The sequence below is a fragment of the Calypte anna genome, chromosome 2 (assembly GCF_003957555.1).
Source record: "Calypte anna isolate BGI_N300 chromosome 2, bCalAnn1_v1.p, whole genome shotgun sequence".
In the NCBI taxonomy this organism is placed as follows: domain Eukaryota; kingdom Metazoa; phylum Chordata; class Aves; order Apodiformes; family Trochilidae; genus Calypte; species Calypte anna.
The window spans coordinates 70,881,417-70,902,210 of NC_044245.1; the positions used below are offsets into that span (position 1 = coordinate 70,881,417).

The 20,794-nt window shown below is 36.7% G+C and overlaps 1 protein-coding gene across 2 annotated transcripts in view; it reads left to right on the forward strand.

The window, feature by feature from the left end:
- DROSHA (drosha ribonuclease III) overlaps positions 1-20,794 on the forward strand; it is a 70,803-nt gene that overhangs the window by 35,382 nt on the left and 14,627 nt on the right. For both annotated transcript variants that reach the window (XM_030444966.1, XM_030444967.1), the window contains 10 exons: positions 735-842; positions 4,276-4,383; positions 6,319-6,457; positions 7,129-7,189; positions 9,055-9,114; positions 11,110-11,209; positions 13,586-13,688; positions 16,069-16,139; positions 17,226-17,270; positions 20,245-20,402. In XM_030444966.1, coding sequence (XP_030300826.1) covers positions 735-842; positions 4,276-4,383; positions 6,319-6,457; positions 7,129-7,189; positions 9,055-9,114; positions 11,110-11,209; positions 13,586-13,688; positions 16,069-16,139; positions 17,226-17,270; positions 20,245-20,402 — 953 coding nt within the window. The remainder of the gene's footprint in view (positions 1-734; positions 843-4,275; positions 4,384-6,318; positions 6,458-7,128; positions 7,190-9,054; positions 9,115-11,109; positions 11,210-13,585; positions 13,689-16,068; positions 16,140-17,225; positions 17,271-20,244; positions 20,403-20,794) is intronic.

Genomic DNA, 20,794 nt, shown 5'->3' on the forward strand with positions numbered 1-20,794 from the left:
ATACCCTGGGGGCTCTGTAGTATTGGAACCAGAGGATCTTGATCTGGGGTGATTTATTTTAGCTTGTTTAGTTTTGTAACATAGAATATTTTCTTTTCATGATCTTGCCCCTTTCATAGCTTCTAGAGGGAAGTGAACTGTTTGCATGACACCAAACAGTCAGTAGTCAAGGCAAACCAGAATTTTTTTAGAACATTTTTAACTGAAATAATATTGGTAGATTTCATCATAATAGGCTTCAGTATTAGTGAATGCTGAACCCTTTTTCAGACTGGGATCCAACAGTGCTGAACAGGAACTATTATCAAGCAGCCAACATCACAAAATAAGGTTGGGATTTTTCTTTATTTAGTCTGTTTTACTCCTACTGAGTGCTTCAAACCTAGACTGCTATGGTGGTGGACTTAAATTATTAGGTTGTTTTCCACATAAGGGTAAAGCATGTGCTTATGTTACAAGGACCTGAACTTTCTTATTTATGTATCACCTTGGGTGTATGAGTTGGACTGGTTTGTTCTGTCATGTAGTCCCCTCTATCATCTTACCTATGAAAATCCTCTGTCTTCATACCCTAGCACATCCACTACAGTCTGTGACTAGCAGTTACAGCATTTGTCTTGGAACCTGCTCACCAAAAGCAAACCTTAAACAAGTATTGTGAATGTAAACATTTGCACTGTAGAATGCTTTTTGTAGAAAGTTCTTCACAGGAGTTCTGTTTTCTCTCTGTCCAGGAAGCCCTGCAGAAAATTCGTCAGAAGAACACCATGAGACGTGAAGTGACTGTGGAGTTGAGTAGCCAGGGATTCTGGAAAACAGGGATACGCTCTGATGTCTGCCAGGTGAAGAAACCCCATAAATGTCTGATGTATTTTTTCTCTTGAGAGCTGCCACTTACTCCTGCAAGGGTTTGCTGTCTTTCTAGTCTGAAGAGCCAAATGGAAATAAGTATCTTTGCCTGTTGATTTAGAAAAATATCCTTGTGTCCTGTCCACCCCCTCCACACACAAAAGTTATTTTAAAATTTTAGTTTTCTTGCCACTAGTTGATCAGCTCAGTGGAGAGGAGGTAGGAGTGGCCAGCTTCAGGCTCGTTAGCCAAATGTCAAGTCTAGTGTGGAAATTCATCCAGCAGTTGGGTTGGTTTTAGATATCCTGGTTTTATCTTAGAATTTCCCCTTTGGCCTTATCAAACTTCTAACAGGAAAGGTGCTAATAATTAAAATTGCTTTTTTTCTGTATGGCATGTTTGTTCTGATTCTACTGTTGGTTCTGAAGTCAAAGAAAGAGACTAGTAGAATAGTATCTTCTCAACTTGCTGAGGAAAATTACAAGCCTTTTCTAATTTTTTGTTCTGAACCATATGTATTGTTACAGGTTAAGTAAACAGCATAAATTTCTAATTTAGGGCCTTTGAAATGGTTCTGTGTTATTTATATTAACTTCTGTGATTCATCTCAATGTTGTCTTGGATATTCTTGTTTCATTTTTTTGTGCCCATCTACAGCCAGTAGATGTGAACATCTAAATCAGACAGTTCTGATACGAAAATCCTTTGATTTGATTTCTTTGAGTGGCCAAGAGTAGACAAACTGTATGCCTGTAAAATGAAAGATTGCTGCTGTTGCTACTTGCTTTTTCCCAGATTAGAGAAGACTAAAGCTAAATACACATAAATCCACCCTGTAGGCAGAGGTAAAGTGCAGACATTCTATAGCCTACTGCAATTTTTAAAGCATGCATTTGATATTCTTTTGAAGAGACAAATACCTAAAATATCAGAAACATCAAATGCCTATAATCAGACATGATACACAGCAATTGAATCAATTTGTCTATATAACTACAAGAGTCAAATTAAAGGTCTTCTGTGTGCTCCCTGGGAGATGTCAGTTCTTTGTTTACTGCACCACAGCTGATCAAAATCTATAACTTTATATTTTAGTCTTCAAGCCTGGGGCTATATATATTAGAATAAAGAATATTAAACCTTGCTTGTGGGACTTTTCCTGACCAGTGCAGTGGAACATACAGGCAGGGAAGCAGGGTTATCCCCTGCAACAAGTTTTGGATGGGTTTTTTGAATGACTTTTTCATGTTGTTTTGTGGTGAATTTCTTCCGCAAAGGAAGACATAGGAAGCACACTGGTACATTTTATATGGAGACAGGAGGGGTGTTACCCTAGCTTGTAAATTACCCTAGGAAAATTCTAAATGAGTGGCATGGTAAAAAAAATAAAATTTCACCTACAATTAGTTTGCTTGGAGTGTTTTTGCATTTTTCTGACACTCAGAAATGCAAGATTCAGTGATCCAGAAAGTCTTTGCTTCCTGTTAACTAGCTAATTCCAGTGAAAAAGGACCTGGGGGTACTGGATGACAGCCAGCTGAATATGAGCCAGCAGTATACCAGGTGGCCAAGAAGGACAACAGTGCTGTGGCTTGTATCAGTAATAGTGTGGCCACCAGGACTAGGAATGCACTTGGCATTGGTGAGGCTGCATCTCAAATACTGTGGTGAGTTTTGTGCTCCTCACTACAAGAAGGACATTGAAGTGCAGGAGCAAGCCCAGAGAAGATCAGTGCAGCTGGTGAAAGGTCAGGAGCCACAGGTCTTACGAGGAGTATCAGGGGGAAATGGGGTTGTTAAACCTGGAGAAAAGGAGGATGAGGGGAGACTTTACTGCTCTTTTAGTAGAAGACCTGAAAGGAGGTTGTTAGGAGGTGCATGTCACTCTCTTTTCCCAAGTAGCAAGTGACAGGAGAAGAGGAAGTGGCCTCAAGTTGTGTCAAGGGATATTTAGATTGGATATTAGGAAAAGTTGCTTAAACAAAAGGGTTGTCAGGCACTGGAACAGGATGCTCAAGGGAGTGGTTGATTCACCATCCCTGGAAGTATTTAAAAGACATGTACATGTGGTGCTTACGGCCATGATTTAGTGAACTCGCCAGTGCTAGGTTAATGTTGGACTCAATGGTCTTAAAGATCTCTTTCAACACAGGTGATTCTTTGATTATCTTCCAGCTATATGTTCAGCTCTCAAATTTTGCAATCTTCTGCTTAAACAAAGTATTGCCACTGGTTATGCTAATATCTCAATTCTGTTATATTCACCAGTTTTTATTTTCTGCTGCTCTTTCCTTAATGATGTGCAGAAATCTATAACATCATTATTCCTTAAATTATACATCATCTTCTTTGTGTGCTTGTTTTTCTTGCATCTCTCCAGTCTATTCATTCATCTTTCTAATCATACACGTTCCTCTTTCTGAAATTATTAGTGATAGCCTCAGACTTTTATTCTCTTAAAACATGTCTTTCTTTTGAATATATTCACTTCATGTCACTAATATGAATTATTAGAACTGACCTTTTATATCACAGTTAAAAAAACGATCACATGGATACAATTATTTAAATATTGACATTTCTCCTGGAGCTCTTGCTTTTCACTCTTATGCAAGATTTTTGATGTTGATATACTTGCTGTTCTACTGTACTGCTAAACAGGACTACTTGCTTATTCCAACCCTGACCCATCCAAAGTTAATATCAATGTATAATTCTTGCTTTACAGAACCAAAAGAGGGAGACTTTCATTGTTGCAATATAGTTAGTTAAATTTTTATTGAAGTTTTCCCCAACAGAAAATCATTGTCTGTTTCCTAGATAATCAAACGACAGCCTTTCTGATATTTTTTTAGCACATTAAGCCAGGAAATAGACTACAGCATTTGAAAAAGCTTTTAATTCTTCCTCAGAAGGAAATGAAGCAAGGCACTAATAACTGTTCTTGAAAATCAAGTAGCTGATACTTCTTGCTGAAAACTGGTTAAAGTGAAATAAAGACATTTTTCCCTAATGTTATGAGGCAGAGGGAAATAGCCTTTCTTCATTACTGGTAATCTAAAACTTCAAGGTGTTAAATGACAAGGTAAAAACATATAGCATCATATACACAGCTTGTTGAAATTGGATGTTACTTGTGACCAGACATTTTTATTACATCATTCAAAATACTTAAGTTAGAAGGTTGGCTTTATGTATTTTAGTCTGGGCGAGGCTGTGCCCCCACTGTGGCTATGCAGATGGACAAATCTGATTTAATTAAGTACTCTGATGAAGGTTGGGAAATGATGATATTTTTTGCTCATTTAAACCATACAGCAGAACCCAGTGTTGTGACAAATGGAAAGTGTTGGCATTTATACGTTAGTCAGGTGATTACTTTGTACACTGAAATTAAATACTTTTCCCATTGTGATTGTTTTTTAGCACGCAATGATGCTTCCTGTCCTCACCCACCATGTCCGCTACCATCAGTGTCTGATGCATTTGGACAAACTGATAGGCTACACTTTCAGAGATAGGTGCTTGCTGCAGGTAAGATATATAAAAAAATAAACTACTTGGTGATTTGTCTTCCTAATTTTTTGAGTTTATCCATAATCCTGCCTGCTGTACAGAGTTGAGAAATTCACTACATTGCCACAGCCTGGACATAGTTGATTACTTGCACTGCAAAACTTTCAGAAGTTTGTTATCCAAAGAGAATTCCAAATAGAGACATCTATTCTGCATTTATACATACGCCTGCCTTTGCTCCAGTGGTAGCTCTGCATTTACTTGTTATGTGTAGAAAGACAAAGAGATGCTTACTGAAAAGACTCTCAGGTGCATTACCCATTATTTCCATGCAATATCTTTTTTTAGATATTTTTAAAAATATTTTAGATATTCAGTGATATGTAGATGTCTTGCATCTTCCTTTTATAGTCGGTTCAAAAAAACAGTAGCAAGTGTTGCTTTTTCTGTTTCGCACTTACAGCTAGTGAAAAAGAACAGCTCTTGTAGGATTTGGTTGTTTGGAGGCTGCCTGAGTTTTAATATGAAAGATGAAAATGGAAATTTTTAAAGTGTTGAGACCAAGTGCACAAATGAGAACGCAGCAGTCAACAAGGGGAGAAAGCATAAAATCAAGTGTGTCAGAAATAGTAAAATTAATTTGCAGTTGAAACAGAAGTACTTTTTAATCCCTGATCCCTGTGCAAGTTTATTTAAAACCTAAAAACTTGTTCCAGAGAAGAGCTTTTTAAAAATGCATGTAGTACCAGTCATATCCTCAAGCACAAGCAATATTTGATGTATACTTTTGCACTGATTTTACCTGTTTCTTCATGATGTGTTCTTTTTAAAATACAGACTGGGCAAAAAAGATCATGCCAATTTAAATATTCAGAGAACTTGTAATGTGTCATCCAGTTCAGATGGAGCAGAAGTTGAGAAAGTGCAGTTATAACAAAATTATTAATATTAGCAAGGAATTAAAAAAGGACTTGGAGAAATTTCTTATCAAGGATTAAGTATAATTTTACTCTCTAGAATAAAATAATAAACTTCTCTAAGTCTTGTGTTTAGAAAGCACAGACAGTATTCGAATTAACTCCTGGAATGTCTTTGCTCACAGCCTGCAGCACCAGTCTTGCAAGTGTTTCAGAAGTAACTTTCTGAAGTTTAAATTTGCCAATGTATCTGTTAATTTATACACAAGGTGTGTGTACACATACATTTCTACATGCACAATATTTTTAGGTGTGTATGTGTAAAGCAACAGTGTCATAAAAGCTAGCTTTGATTCTATTTACTGCTGTCGTCTTTGTAGTGCTGGTGTCAACAGCAAAGTAATTTTTTTGAAAATGCTAAATGGTGCAAATGTAAAAGAGAAGACCAGTCCTGGCATTGTTGTTCACTTCCAGTTTAAAAGTGGACCTGTATAGCGATGAAAGAAAAAGTTCTGTGAATAACCACACCAGCGATAACGTACTTGTTTGTTGGTTTTTTTAAGTAGAAAAGTTCTATATGTATTTAAATAACCTTAAGTCAAATATGTGAATGATTGAGGAGCTCTTCTAGTTGTTCATCAATACAAATATTTATGCTGCAGTGTTAGAGTCTGTGTTTAAGCAAATGTATTGAAATCAGGTCAGCAAAGCTGGTAAGCAAATCTCTTGTAGCAAATTGACAGTTCATGCTTTCTCTCTTCTACACTGATTTTTCTTTAAAGAAAAATGTATTGAAAGTTAATTAGTTAAACTGATGATTGAGCATAAATGTTACTTCTTTTTAACATCTGAAATAGTACTTCCTATATTTAAATTGCTGGAACCAAGCTGCTAATTGACGACATCACTTTGTTGCCTTTCTTCAAACTAAAAAATAACAATTAACAGCTCAGTCTATGATTTATTTTTTTTTTTACATTGCAAAAATATATCTAAGCCTTTTTTTATTATTATTCCTGTATGTGCTACATCGTAGCTTGCAATGACTCATCCAAGCCATCACTTAAACTTTGGAATGAATCCAGATCATGCCAGAAATTCCTTATCCAACTGTGGGATTCGACAGCCAAAGTATGGAGATAGAAAAGTTCATCATATGCACATGAGAAAAAAAGGTATGCTGTTACACCACTGCCATTAGTCACTTCTCACAGTCAGTAGGAATACATTTTGTCCATTACTATTTCAATGGCCATTGTTCTTTTGAGAGATCCCCTCAGAGGAAGATTTCAATGTTTATACACAGGCACCTGTGAGATCTTTCTAAAAGACTAGATTTTGCAAATTAGTCAACAAGAGTTAAGAAAAAGCAAGGGTAATAAGTGGGAGAATTTATTTTCTTTGATTTTTTGGAAAGTGCTGTGTTCTTAAATTGCTGCTTAACATGGTAGATGCAAACCAGAGGACATTCTGTGTAAATGTTTTTAGTGTGAAAATATGTGGTCTACCTGCTTCAGAATATTCCTTACCTCTCAAAAGTATATCCAGCTGTAAAGAAGTAAATTGTTTATTGTGTATGTCATGTTTGGAGTATGTTTTTCCTGCAACTGTGGTATTTTTATTTGACTGTTTGAATTCATAAGTACAGTAGTGTTGTAATGGGACTGTGGTCGGTTAGGCAGAGAGAATCTGTAAGGATTACACTTGCTGTAAGTAAACCCTCTAAATAACAGGATGATCTTGTGTACATCTGTTACAAAGTAACATTTTTGAGTAATTCCTTTCTAAGCCTATTAAAATTGAATTAGTAGTTGTTTATTTAATAGTGCATTGTATTTTCTTCTAGGAATAAACACCCTGATAAATATTATGTCCCGTTTGGGACAGGATGATCCAGCTCCTTCCAGGTAATGAAAATAATTGGTTGCAAGTAGGGAAGCTGTTGCAAAGGGAGATGATAAATAGAAACAACTAACTTACTATCAGCAACAGCTTCAGCAAGTAGTTGAACTGAAAAGTCATTTTGAATTGACTTTTTTATTATGAAGATGTGCTGAACCTCTATTAACAGTGACATAGTAAATGTTTGGTCATGCCTCCAGAAAACTCCTGAGAAATGTTTTTACAGATAATTCTATCATCTTTGTTTATCCTTGAAATGAGGAGGACTAAAAGGGTACCTTTCTGCTTTCTGCAAACTGAAAAATAAGATTTGTTGTTATTGTTATCATTGCTTGAAATTGGATTCTTCATCACGTTTCCCCACAGTAGTACCTTCCTGGCATAGCACTTTGTTAACGTGAAGGTGATACTGCATGTGGGCTTCACTGATTTACTTGTCCAATTTAAAGACTTATGCAAAAACCATTAATGTTGTAATGTAATAATCCTTAAATGACCACTAAGAATTCTGTGCAAATAAATCATGTTTAAGATGGAGGCACTATATTTAGCCAAAGCGAATATGTGAAGCTTATAGGGCTGATACAAGAAACAGTTGCAAAGTCCATTTTAGTTAACTAGTGCTATAACTGGACCTGAGTCATCATCTTGGAGGAAGCTTGGGAATAGGAGAACTTGAATTCTGAATTTACTATGCTGCAGTGTTCCCTAAATGCTGTTGCAGTGTTCCCTGAGTGCTGTTTCAGCTATACCATGCCCTTTTCTTTGAGAGTCAACCTCAAGCTTATCTCAGCCCTCTTAATATAACATAAGGCTAACTTGCATTAATTGTCACAAAATAACGCATGAATATGAAACCCCTCTTCTGAGACACCTGTGTTTTCTGTTATTACACAGAGAAACTGTAATTTTGCTCACACTTAGTTTTACACAGCAGAGCTTACATTCTTTCAGCCTATAGCAAAGGCCTGATATTTCAGAAATTAGGCTAACTATGTAGTTGTTGGGGGAGTGCAAATTACAGTGAAAGCTGTCAAACACTTGAAAAGTATCTTCTGGAATAGTAATTAAATAATCCTATGGAAATCACCTTGATTCTTTCACAATCACGTGTGAAGTCAAAATGGTGCTACTTACATGCTTTGATGTGTAGAGTTTTAGTTTATATGTGTTCAAAGACAAACTCAAATTCTTTTCCAGTTCCTGTGTCCTGTTAGTGCTTTGTTACATAAGCAGGCAGAGAGATTGGAGGAAACCAAACTGTGCAAAACAACAACAAAAAATTCAGGAGCAGCAATAGGAGACCAAAGGAAATATAAGGTTCTACTAGCTTAATGGCATCTTTGAATGTATCTTCCTGTATTGCAAATTTTTCTTTTGAGCTCAAAGAAAGCTACAGAAAACAGGACACTTAAAGATGCTATGAAAAATGAAAGTACTTACTCCCTTGTAGCTCTGCCATACCAATGAATCTGTTCCAGAGCCCCACACCCTGCAGGTTTTGATGCTAATTGTAGAGCTTCACTAGTTGTACGCACAAGGCTCAAAAAAGGCTGTTTGCTTCAATCATCTGCTTCCTTCTGATGGACACACAAACCCGACCTCAGTGTGAAGCAATGATGCTGCTCGGACAAAAGCTCAGAATAAAACATGAAAATTTCAGACATGGTGGTGCGAGTCCTGAGTTTCAAGATCCATGCAGTTGATAATCTGTTTTGGAAAGCATTGTAACCTAGAGAGCGTGGGGGAAGCTGCAAGAATGTCATGGCTGATTAGCAATCCACTCTGATTTGTGCTATTTTAATTTTATTGTGTAAATAACCAGCATGTGTTACTGAACCGATAGTTAACTTTAAATTGCCTTTTTCAGGATTAACCACAATGAGCGTTTAGAATTTCTGGGAGATGCTGTGGTGGAGTTCTTAACAAGGTAAATAGGGAATTCTTCAATAGTTCTCACCTTCTTATGTTATTTTCCTACTCTTGAGTTTATTATTAAGTTTTTGAGTGTCTGCTTTATGATTATATATGTTTGCAGTTCTGCCTGATAATCATAGCTGCACATCTACACACAGCTCTCAAAAAATTTCTTCAGTGCTGATGATACAACAAGGAAGATTACAAATTAAAAAGCTAGAGTTAGTTTCATGGAGTTCAATTTTAAGTTGATTTGGGTTAGAGATTATTCAGCTACAGACAGGTTGAACTTTATACCTTTTCTTTAAAGGAACGATATTTTTCCTAGCATGCCATTTTGTTTCCTTGGGTTCTTTTTCTCTCCTTCCAAGTGAAAGCAGTTATTGATAATATTGAATATTTTACAGTCCTTTTATTAAGTTATTAGGGCTGTAGCTTGCATAATGTCAGTATGTATATAAAATAGTTGAGCACAAATGTAATTTATTTAGACATAGAAAAAAAAAAACATGATTCATCAAAAATTGCTCCCATTTTAGTCTGAGTACTCTGAAATCAGTGAACAATGCAACAATATTATCAGTTACCTCTATTGGCCTCTCTTACCTGTGTACTAGAGGCAGGCAGTTTGCACAAAATAAAGATTATATTCCATTTTCAGCTGGTTTGTTCTAATGTTTTTAATAGGGGAATAGTCTTGTTTACTATACAGCTTCTCTCCAAGCAAGTTTTTTGTATGAACAACAAAACTGCCTTTATATCTCCACTCTCTACTAGCCTCTGCTAGCCATTAGCTACTCAATATTAAAAGCCATTAGTCTATAAAGGTCTCCACTGCCCTTAAAACCCATGGCCTTTTCTTTCATACAACGGTACAGGCTCATAAGGTAGAAGACTTGTTGATTAAAATGTCTTGCATTTTTCATTGTCGTTGTTCATCAACCTTCATCAACCTTACTTTCTGAGTGAACTTTTGTCTCAGTTCAGAAAAAACCTGAGCTACATTTCTGTTCAACAGAATATGTAAGCACCTATTGAAGTCTGAATTTTTTTTCTAACTCTCTTGACTTCAGGTCACTGCTTTTTTCAATTATGATGCTTGATTAAACTGCCTCTAAAATTTATTGAAATTTTTGTCTTTGCATAATCTTGCATCCATCTTGCACTTTTCTCTCGGAGTCTTAGGTTAATAAAATATTTCAATAATTCCTGCCATCCACTGCATTATTTGTGGGATGTTGAAAAACAACCCTCTCTGTGTTAACTTCTTTCCAACCTGGCATAGATAGTCGTATATGAAGATACTCAGAACCATTTATCTGTTACTCAGGTCTTGGCTGGATCACTGAATTACTTTTTTTACTTTGTTTTTGTTTTCTGAGTTACCTTACTTGCATGATGACAAATACCATTAAACGCACTTGGAAGCCTGTGATTTTTACTCATTATTTTGTTTCTGTGGTATTAATGACTTTTGATCACTACAGGTGTTGAGTTCTGTTTTTCGTCATCAGTCTTTTAAGGTACTGTTAAACTTTTAAAACAAATGCCTTGGGTGGTGGTCCAGCCTGAATCAGTAGTATCATCTTAAAGTGCTGCATCCATGCTGCTTGGAATTTGTCAAGGCTAAAGGTTCCCTTGTGCTTTATGGTGCAGCATCCTCTAGGTGTCAACCTTGCTGAACCCACTGCTGCTGAGAAATGGAAACCTGTTGGTGAGGGAACTGCATGTTGTTGCAAGGATTTAGAGATTGTGCTGCCCAGCAGAGGAACAGCAATCTTTCTCCCTGCTGCCGGTACTATCCACCTAAATATTATCAAGCATTGTTTTAATGTTTTTTTTTTTTCTTTACCTTACCTCAAGCTGAGTTGCTGCCTTGGGAAAGGACCTGTGTTACCAGCGAGGATCTGAGGGAAAGGCACTGTTTCCCTATAGGCACATGTTAACCATATAAGACACATCTTTGGCCAAATGCTGACAACATCTGATTTGGTTTTTCTTTTGCCAGTGTTCACTTGTACTACTTGTTTCCCACCCTGGAGGAAGGAGGGTTGGCTACGTATCGCACTGCCATTGTACAGAACCAACACCTGGCCATGTTGGCTAAGGTACAGTTTTATACTTCTCTGTATTTGCTTCTTGAGGCATCTGCCTGCTTTGAACATCTGTGTCCTTACTATCTTTTGTGTACAGGATTTGGGATAGCGGAACACTATTTTGGTTTGAAAGTAGATTTAAAAGGTGAGGTAGGACTAAGTGTTTTCTCCAAGGCATGTTTTTAGGAATAATTTTTGCAGACAGAAGGGTAGTTTTTTAGGATACTTAGGTTGAAGTTGTGTCTGTATTTACCTTTGGATTGCACATGAAGCTGATAGTAGAAATTTAGTAATGAAAAAGAAACAAAGTGTTTGTTTATAAGAGGGCTTGGTGATAGAATATATAGGGAGGATATGCAGCAGGTGGTAGAGAAAGTGGGAAGAAAAAAATTGTATGTATTCTCTGGTCAATGTTTTTTGATTAATTGTGAACTGTAAAAGAGAAATACATTAGAAAGGTTTTTGGTGACATGTTGCATTATCTCATGGGAAAAAATGGTATGCCTGAATTTTATTTATTTTAATGCTGTGAATGACAGCTTTTTACATTTCTACATGGGACTAGGGGCAGGAACATGATATAAAAAGTTGATTAAGTCTCTATTTGTAGATAATTTGGTATTTTCTTATTCGTATTTGATTTTGTTAGTATGTTTTTTAAAAAACAGACTTACATATTAAGCTGGATATGTTCACTTGTATTGCTGACAGTTTTCAAGTGCTATTTTAATTTTCTCTGTTAATATTCATGCATTTTAAACATATCCAATCTTGAGATTTTGGCTAAAACTGTGTGATTTCTATTGCAACATTTTAAAAACTGTATTTATATGTATTAGCTTCAACAGTAAATATGAGAGAACTATACACTCCTTATTTCCCAACATGCCCTTTTTTCTTCTTTTATATCTTACACAGTGTTCCAGGTTTTATCCCCTTTAATTATGCCCTTTAGGGTAGCATTGTATTCAGTTTACTTACTCAGTATAATTCTCAGCTTCTTAACTTCTCTTGTGCATGTGGAATGCTGTTTTGATTGAGGATCAAAAAATAAACTTCTGTAGCTTCTAAGGGATTTTAAAGCAGAAATTTAAAAAATAATCTGAAATGTGATCAAAAAATGGGAAGCATAACAGGTGCAAAAAACCCAAAAACTAAATGCAAGCTCTGAAAATGGAGATAAGCCATTGAAAGTGGGGGAGACACCAACACCCAAAAACATCTGAACACTTGAATGAATGATACTGTCCAAGTTTAGATTCAATATAAAACAATGTTTCACTTTTACCTAACAAGTGCTCCCCTGTGCTTTTATAAAGCACAGTGGACCATAGTCAATGGTAATTCTCTGTGTTCTGGAGTGTTGAATAGGCTCTCATTCATTTAAATGGAAGACTTCAATCTAAACGCACCGAAACCACATACCTCAAACAACTTAGTCTCCACTTTCACCTCTAAAACATACTCTGGTAGGATGGAGTTGAAAGTTAACTTCTACTTAGAAATAGTAGAAACTTACAGTTGAGAAGAATCATGTTACCATACAAACTTTGTGAGAGGCAAAACCTCTTCTGTGAAAATCTCAATAATGTTTTTGTGTTATAAAGATGAATATGTAAGGAGAACCTATTATCTGGTGCCTGCATTTCTGTAGCAGAACCATTATATATTATATAGGATATCTAGCTCACTACATGAGATTCTGATACAAAAAGAACTATGGTGCAGAGAAGTGATGAATGTCAATGATCTACATTGGAAAAGAAAAAGAAAGCTAGATGGCACTGCAGATTAAAATATCAGTCTTCTGCCTGCAGTGCCCAGAGGCTTTTGTTACTGCCACCTGTTGATACTCTTGGAGGCAAAAGCCAGATGTTCAATGTATTCTGTTTACCAGAGTTTGTGTTCCTCACTATTATACTTTACTTGTGGGCAAAATCATTTTCCTCAGTATAAACTTTCCTCCCTTTTTCATGTCCCTTTGGCATTTCTGAAAGCAAAAGTCCCATGAGGGCAGACTACCAGCAAGAAACACAGCATGTGTTTCTATACATCATCCAACCAACCAGTATGATTATTTTTCAACCACATCCTCAGCCTTCCTGTTAAAGTCCTGAATATCACTAATAACATTTTGGTCTGGCTTCCATTGATAATTTTTTTTGATAACTCATAGCTTTCTTATGTTATCACTTTGTAGTTGCTTGCCTCTGATAAGCAAATATGAAGTTTCCTAATTTTATCCTATGTCTGAACTGACACTATGGAGAGAAGCTTTAAAGTTCCCTCAGACCCAGATGCTGCATAATAATACTGTGATTGAACTCGAGTGACTAGAACTGGTACACTTATAATATCCTGGTTTTACTCTTTCCACATATTCTGCAGAAGCTGGAACTGGATCGATTTATGCTTTATGCTCATGGTCCAGACCTTTGCAGGGAATCGGATCTCCGCCATGCTATGGCCAACTGCTTTGAAGCCCTAATAGGTAAGGCTGTGTGTATTTGTGTGTGAAGACACTTAGGTTGTAATATGTCTGCATGTCACATTGCTTGTAATGGAGGAGGTATGGGTCTGTGCTAAGTAGTGTTAGTAAGGTCAGGCAATAGTAAAAAATCTTAAATCTTTGTCTCTTCCCATCTCCTGCACGTATGCCACATACATACCATCATGGCTGTGCAGTTTTCAAATCTCATTTTCCTTATCCTGCTTCCCACACACTGGAGTTGTACCCATTTCATACATTTGTGATGTAGCACTTCTGTCCATTACCACAGAATTCTACTTCTCATGTACCACTATGAGCTGTCCCCTGCAGTCCTCTGAAGGGGAGTAGTTCAGTCACCACGGTCTCACAGGAAAGGTGTACACTCACTGCTTCCAGTAGTACTTGTGCATACCTGCAAAAGGTGTAGTCCCACTTCAGCCCTGAGTGTTAAACTCTGTGGTCTGCTTTCTGAATGCACCAGGCACTCCCAATATCACCACGGTTCTACCTCAGTAACCACCCGTACATTAAACATAACATTTGCCAAGTCAGTATTTTTTCTTGGCATTTTCTTTCCAAATAAAAAGCGTGGCAATATACCATCACTGATGTAGTATAGTTACCAAAACCCTCTAGCTGAGGGTGAAAGGGGGTTTTGTTAATTTTTCTCTTGGGCGCTAAGATCGTTATCAGTGACTGACTGTACTAGTCAGTAAGTTTATGTTGGAGAGTCAGGACTGGCTACCAACTAAGCAAGTAGCAAGGTGGAAGTCTGATCTGTTATATCTACACAAGCTCTATTATAAATAACATATTTTTATATTTTTACTACACTAATTAAGCTCATTCTTGCTGATTTGGCTTCACATTCATCCAAATGTCCTGTACATGATATTAATTATGAGAATGATTTAACCCCAGTCCAGATCTTTACATACTAAACAAGCTCCTAAAGCATTTTGTACTGCTTTGAAAAACAGATCATAGTTGGCTTAGATGTCAACAATTCTGTGCACTCTGACAAATCACATTTCATTTTATCATGAAGTAAGAGTTTTATTTTGTTTTGTATGAGTGCTTCGATCTTAAATTTAAAAACAAAACCAAATTGAAAAGGATCACTATATCTTTATCTCTGGCTTCGTTCATGTACTTCAGCTTGTCTCGGATGTCACGGTTAGGGCTCTTTGGCAGACATAAAGATTTGCTAAGAGAGCAAACTTGCTGTTTTACTTCCAATACAAAGATGTTCACAGTGTTAATTGAGCAATAAGATTTTATTAACACGATAGCTAATGTGTTGCAGCTTGTTGAGGGACTATATATGTGGGGTCTGGAGCTCCTACTTGAAAACCTTTGTAAAAGTCTGCACTTTTTCCCTGTGATGAAAATGTTGACCAAAAATTTTTAGTTGCCTGCTAAGGACTTGTTAGAAATTCTATGCTCTCATAATATGTCTCTGGCAAGATAATTTTATAAACCTCTAATATCTTCACCAAAGAGTCCAAAAAAAGTAGTTGACCCAATGAGGAATTCAAAGTAAAGAGGAAGGGAAAAGACATGGTGAGGCATGTTTCCTTTGTATGAAGTAACATTGACTCTCTGTGTTCTTCATGTAGATGTGTATTCCCTTTATAAAAATGTGCTTACAAGAACTAGTTAAAGGTTTTCAGAAGCCCTCCTGTAACGAGTACCAAAATGACAAAATGTTGATACTGAATTTGTAAAGTGCATATGCTGATACATAACGTATATGGTACACAAAAAATAACATATGCTAGCTCAAGTTCTGCAGGGCTTGTGATAAGGCATTTAGAGGGCTGGTGAGGGTCATATATGCAGTTCAAAAAAATAAAAAAGTATCCATAATCTCCAGAAACTAAAGAATGAAAAGGTCCAGTTTCTAGTTAAGTTTATGTATTACATTGAGGTTTGGAATAGTCATGGCATGTCATTTATATGCAGAAAATAATATTGTTTAAAGTAAAAAATAAAGGGATATTTTTTGCTAGCTATTGAAACGTTCTTCATGGCTTTCACTAATTATGTATATGGTATAGTTAGCTGATTACAGAAACTTACTTTCAGAAATAGATTGATTCTAGCCTAATTTGTTTAAACTTTGCTCATATATATATAATTTTTTATTACTGATTTAACTACTTCAGGATTTTTCTGTGCATTTTATGACCACAGATTTATGTTGGTGTTTAACATGCTTTAAATTTCTCAGAAAAGTAGATATTACTACAGAAATCATGCTTTTAAAATTAAATGTATTGGAGAGGAAGAAGGCAGAGCCCTTTGACTTTCCTGTGCCTAGTAATTTTCTAAATACTAATGCATTATTGACCTTTGACATATTGGTGCCCTCATGCAGGAGCTGTTTATCTAGAGGGGAGCCTAGAAGAAGCAAAACAATTATTTGGGCGTTTACTCTTCAATGACAAGGTATTTACATCATTTGATTTCAGTTTTAAAAATAACTGAGGACATGCTTTCTTGTCAGTTATTTTACTGGAGAATCACAAGTTAACAGGAATACATCTGTACTTTGTTCTTGGAAACTGTATGTAGTGTAGTTTGTATTGGAAAGCAAGAGGCACTGATTCAGGAAAAAAATTAGTGTGTTTGCTCAGGTGTGCTGTTTGTTAGTTGGTTTAGGTAGGGAAGGATGGGTGGCATGGGAAACCTGCAGACTTCTGTTCAGAGTGCTGCTCTAACAGCAGAAATGGGTGCTTTGAATTCAGACAGCATACTTTGGGCAAATGATGCACTTGTAGGGGCACTGTTCCTGTTTCATCAGCTAAATCCTCTCATTCTTAAAAGTGTTAAACATATCTTTGGAAAAAATGCAGGGGATTTAAAGTCTGATAGTAAAGTCTGATCTGTTCTTATATCCAGCATCTTAAGTCATTGGTGGTTGGAATTTATCCCATATAATGCCTAAGGAAAGTAACCAGTAGATACTTCTGGGACAGCAGTCCTAGAACAGAATAGAATAGGTGTCAGTGTTGAGGGGATGGATTACACAGTATTTTCCTGACTGAAAGTCTTTGAGTCTGTGAAATTACAAAGTTTAGTAGAAATAAAAGTATTCAGAAACCAATCGTAACTCTGTTTATTTGCTGCTCAGTGTCTGTAGTGAAGGAAGCCTGTATGAAATGGAAGAAATTAAGTGGGGTTTTTGTCTTCTTTTAGTCCTTGCCTTTGGTGAAGGCAAGCTTGTTCCTGAGGAGTACTTGCAAATAAAGTTAGTCCTGAGGCTTAAACAAATCTTTTTCTTCCTTTAACCACTTTGTATTTGGTTTGAGGATTTTTCCATCTCTTTGACACAAGCTAATTGGGAGAACTACAGGCAGTTTGAACAGCAAATACGTGGTTTTAAAAATTAGTTTGCCAGCACTATTGAATTTGCAATAAGCATAGTCAGCATCTGAAATAGTTCAGTATTTCAAGTAATGACATTTTATTTAGTACTATGGAATTTGTTAAATGATTCCCTTGAGCGTTAAAGGCATCTCTCAATGTTTGCAGGACCTGCGGGATGTATGGCTTAATTATCCACTACACCCACTCCAAGTAAGTGTGTCCCTTTCTGTAATAAATTCCCCAGCACTGTTTTATTTTCAGGGATGCTTTTCCATAGGTTTCCATTGTAATGGCATCTCAGAAATTGTGCTAAAAAGTAGCCATATGAGTATATATATATATATTTGCCTTTGTATTTGGTTTTGGGGTTTGATTTATTTTTGTTTTTTAAATAATAAGTGTCTTCCTCTGAGGATTAATCACTCACCTTTCCTTGGCTCATGTTTCACGTATAACTTTGCTTATTACAGTAAGTCTAGTGAGAGGTAACATTTTTGGTGGCTTCATCTTCTTGATGTTGGAGAGGGTACAAAAACAATTCATGTACAAATTTTATTAACCTGAAATTAATACTGAAACCTTAATAGTGGGGAGGCTTGATAGTTGAATGGAATAATAGCATGATTCTGATAACATTTTTGTGTATGTGTATGCAATGCCGGCATGGTTGTTTTGGTGATTCCAGTAGTTTTGTTGGAAAGAAAACACTGAAATTATGAAGGTTTCTGAAGGCTAATTTATCCTCTGTGTTATGGAGGACACAAGTTTGCAAGTTGGTAGTGTTCAAAGCTGGAAGCTGGGGGAATGATTTCCCAGTCTTTGTTCGCTTGAACGAATGTTGGGAGAGACCTACAGGAAGTCACAGAGCCTCTCTGCATGGTATCTGCTTGTCTTCACAGCAAACATGGCAGCATTTTCCAAGTGGTGCTGTAGGAATAGCTCCATTCAAACTGCCATCCAGTCAGGAAAGTTTTCTTTTAAAAAACCTTTTCTATTCTTTGGGAGGTTTCTTTTGTCCAATCAAATATCTGACGTCTTGTGCAGTTGGTTTGATTCCTTTGAAGTTTTTTATGAGCACAGCCTTCTAGCAGAAGATCACTTTGAGGCCTTCATTTGAAATGTCTCATAAGTTTGTACAGATTTTCCAATGGGTACATAGGCAAAATCTTCAGCAACAAATCAGTGCACATGAAGCATTTTTACAACCATTTCTCTGTGAGCATAAATAGAGCCCTAATAGGAAGATAAACTTTTGAAATTCAGCACTGGCTATCCTGAATGGCAGCACAAAGTTCCCAAGAAAATTCTTCTAACTCTGATTTTCTTTCTTTTCTCATACTTTATTTTATTTTAGCCTCTCTATCTTTGCTTTAACAAAGACTTGCAATCTGCTTAGAGATTGGAGACAGGCAGTGTATGCAGCTTATAATTTCTTGCCACTACTTTAACTTGTGTGATGAAAATTTATATTCTTTCATGTCTCAGAAGCCATCCTAGCTTTCTGCTTGTTAGTAGGGAAAAAAACAGGCTGCTCAGGTTGGCCTTTGGGCACAGCTAGCCTGAAAAATTGCATTTTAAAAATTATTAAATAATTACAAGATGACAAATTAGATGCCAATTTAAAAAAAAAAGCCCTAAGATGGACAGAACTGCAGGCCTGTGACTCTGTTACTGGCAGTAGTCATGTTAAATAGAAGTTAAGAAATAGTGGTTAAAAAAGTAATTAATTGTCTCTTGGATAAATGTGATTTGATTAGAAAATGTCAACTGGTAAAGGCAAGTGCTGCCTCATAAATGAATAGGAAATTTTAGAGGAGACAGAAAAGCATGTGATGATGCAGGTGAAACTGCTTGGTTTCCCAGGAGACTATTGGAAAGGCACTCACGAAAGGCTTTTGAAAATGTGCTTAAAAAAGCAAAAAGGAATAATAAAAAAAATGGCAAGCCCCATGAATATTATCAGTCTTTACAACATTTAAAGGAACAGCTGAAAATAAGAGCTGGAGAACAAGAGTGAAATGACCATGTCTTGCAAGCGACGGAGGACAAAAATCCCTGGCAGATGTCTCTAGGGATCTTTGCTGAAGTACAGGCTCTTCACATTGGCAGCTCAGGGAGGAGGATGAGCAGTTTGTTGACAATACTAAATTATTCAGGGTAGCAGGGACAATAGCAGACTGAAGAATTGCAGTCTGATTGCAAGAATATACGAGTGACTAACTATAGAGTGGAAAAGGTGATGAAATTCTGTGTAGATAAATATAAAGGACTGTGCATGAGGAAGCAAAAAGCAACATCAGCTCCACATGCAACTGAACTACAAACTGACCATTATCACCTAAGTGTGGGATCTTGGTGCCAGAAGATGTAGTTCTATGAAAACATAAGCTCAATAGTGTGTAAGGGAAAAGACAGATTGAATGTAATGAATTAATGGAAAAAGGACAGGCAATAAACCAAAAAAGATCTTAATGCCACTTTAAAAAACTGTGACTGCTCTTACTTTTTCTTCAGGCATCCTCATCAGAATGATTCCTCCTCTGAGCGTTAGAGTTGCCCAGAGTGGCTGAGGGAAATTCTTAAGCCATTTCTCAGCTCCAGAAACTCATTTAATAGTGTTACCACATCAAGGAAATGGACAAGAAACTGATAGGAAAAGATGCTGACCCAAAGCGATAATTTAAATTTCTTGTGTTATTGTGCCCTTTGAAATTTCATACACTAAGTACTTATTCTTGATTTTTTGATACGGAAGGTAAGTGGGAGAAATAGATTTGGGTTTTGTCACATCTTGACATGCTGTCAGTTTGCCATCCCTATACTAATAATTTTTTAATCTTTTCCTCAGTCCCAAACAATATAATAAAATTAGAAAACTTGGACACGTACAATTGCCATGTTTTGTGAAAACAAGTAGCCCATGCCATGAGAAGTAGCTATATAAGAAATGTGTTATAGATACCTCAGGAGTTGAAAATACCTTACATCGGTGCTCCTGTTTTCTTTGAGTGGTAATTATCCAAGACAAAAATTCAGAGGAAACTGGGTTTTCTTACTTGAACTGTCCACAGAATTACTTGCTCACTCTATTCTTTGTCCTTGGGTTTTCAGAAGGCTTGCTTTTCTCTGAGATGTTCTGAAGCAGTTTCAGTTTGTCATTATTTGCACTTCATTTTATTTACAGCTGCAGGAGTCCAATACTGACAGGCAACTCATCGAGACCTCTCCAGTTCTTCAAAAGCTTACAGAGTTTGAGGAGGCAATTGGAGTCATCTTTACTCATGTTCGGCTTCTAGCACGTGCATTCACTCTGAGGACAGTGGGCTTTAACCATCTGACTCTGTGAGTACACAGCAAGGGTCCTCATGTAGCTCTTGTGGTCTTTTAGTATCCCAGAAGGTTTATTTGTAATCAAAGCCTACGTGTTCTCTTCAAAATAGAATAAAGCAGTGGTGTTTGTAAGCCTACCTATCTCAGTATTGTCTCTGACAATAATCAGTGGTGGATATGTCATGAAAGACTATAGAAGAAGTTAGAGGGCCATCTTGGTGTTTCCTCAGATCTTCCTGCATTGCTATTTGCACATCACTCTGAGACAGTAGCAAAACATACTTGGAGGTACACTGGGCAAAGGAAAGAAGTAAAATCATGCTCTTTGGTCCAAGTGCAGCCTATGTTATGTGGTGTGTAGAGCTGCCAGGCCCCATTTTAAAGCAAACAATAGGGCCATACCC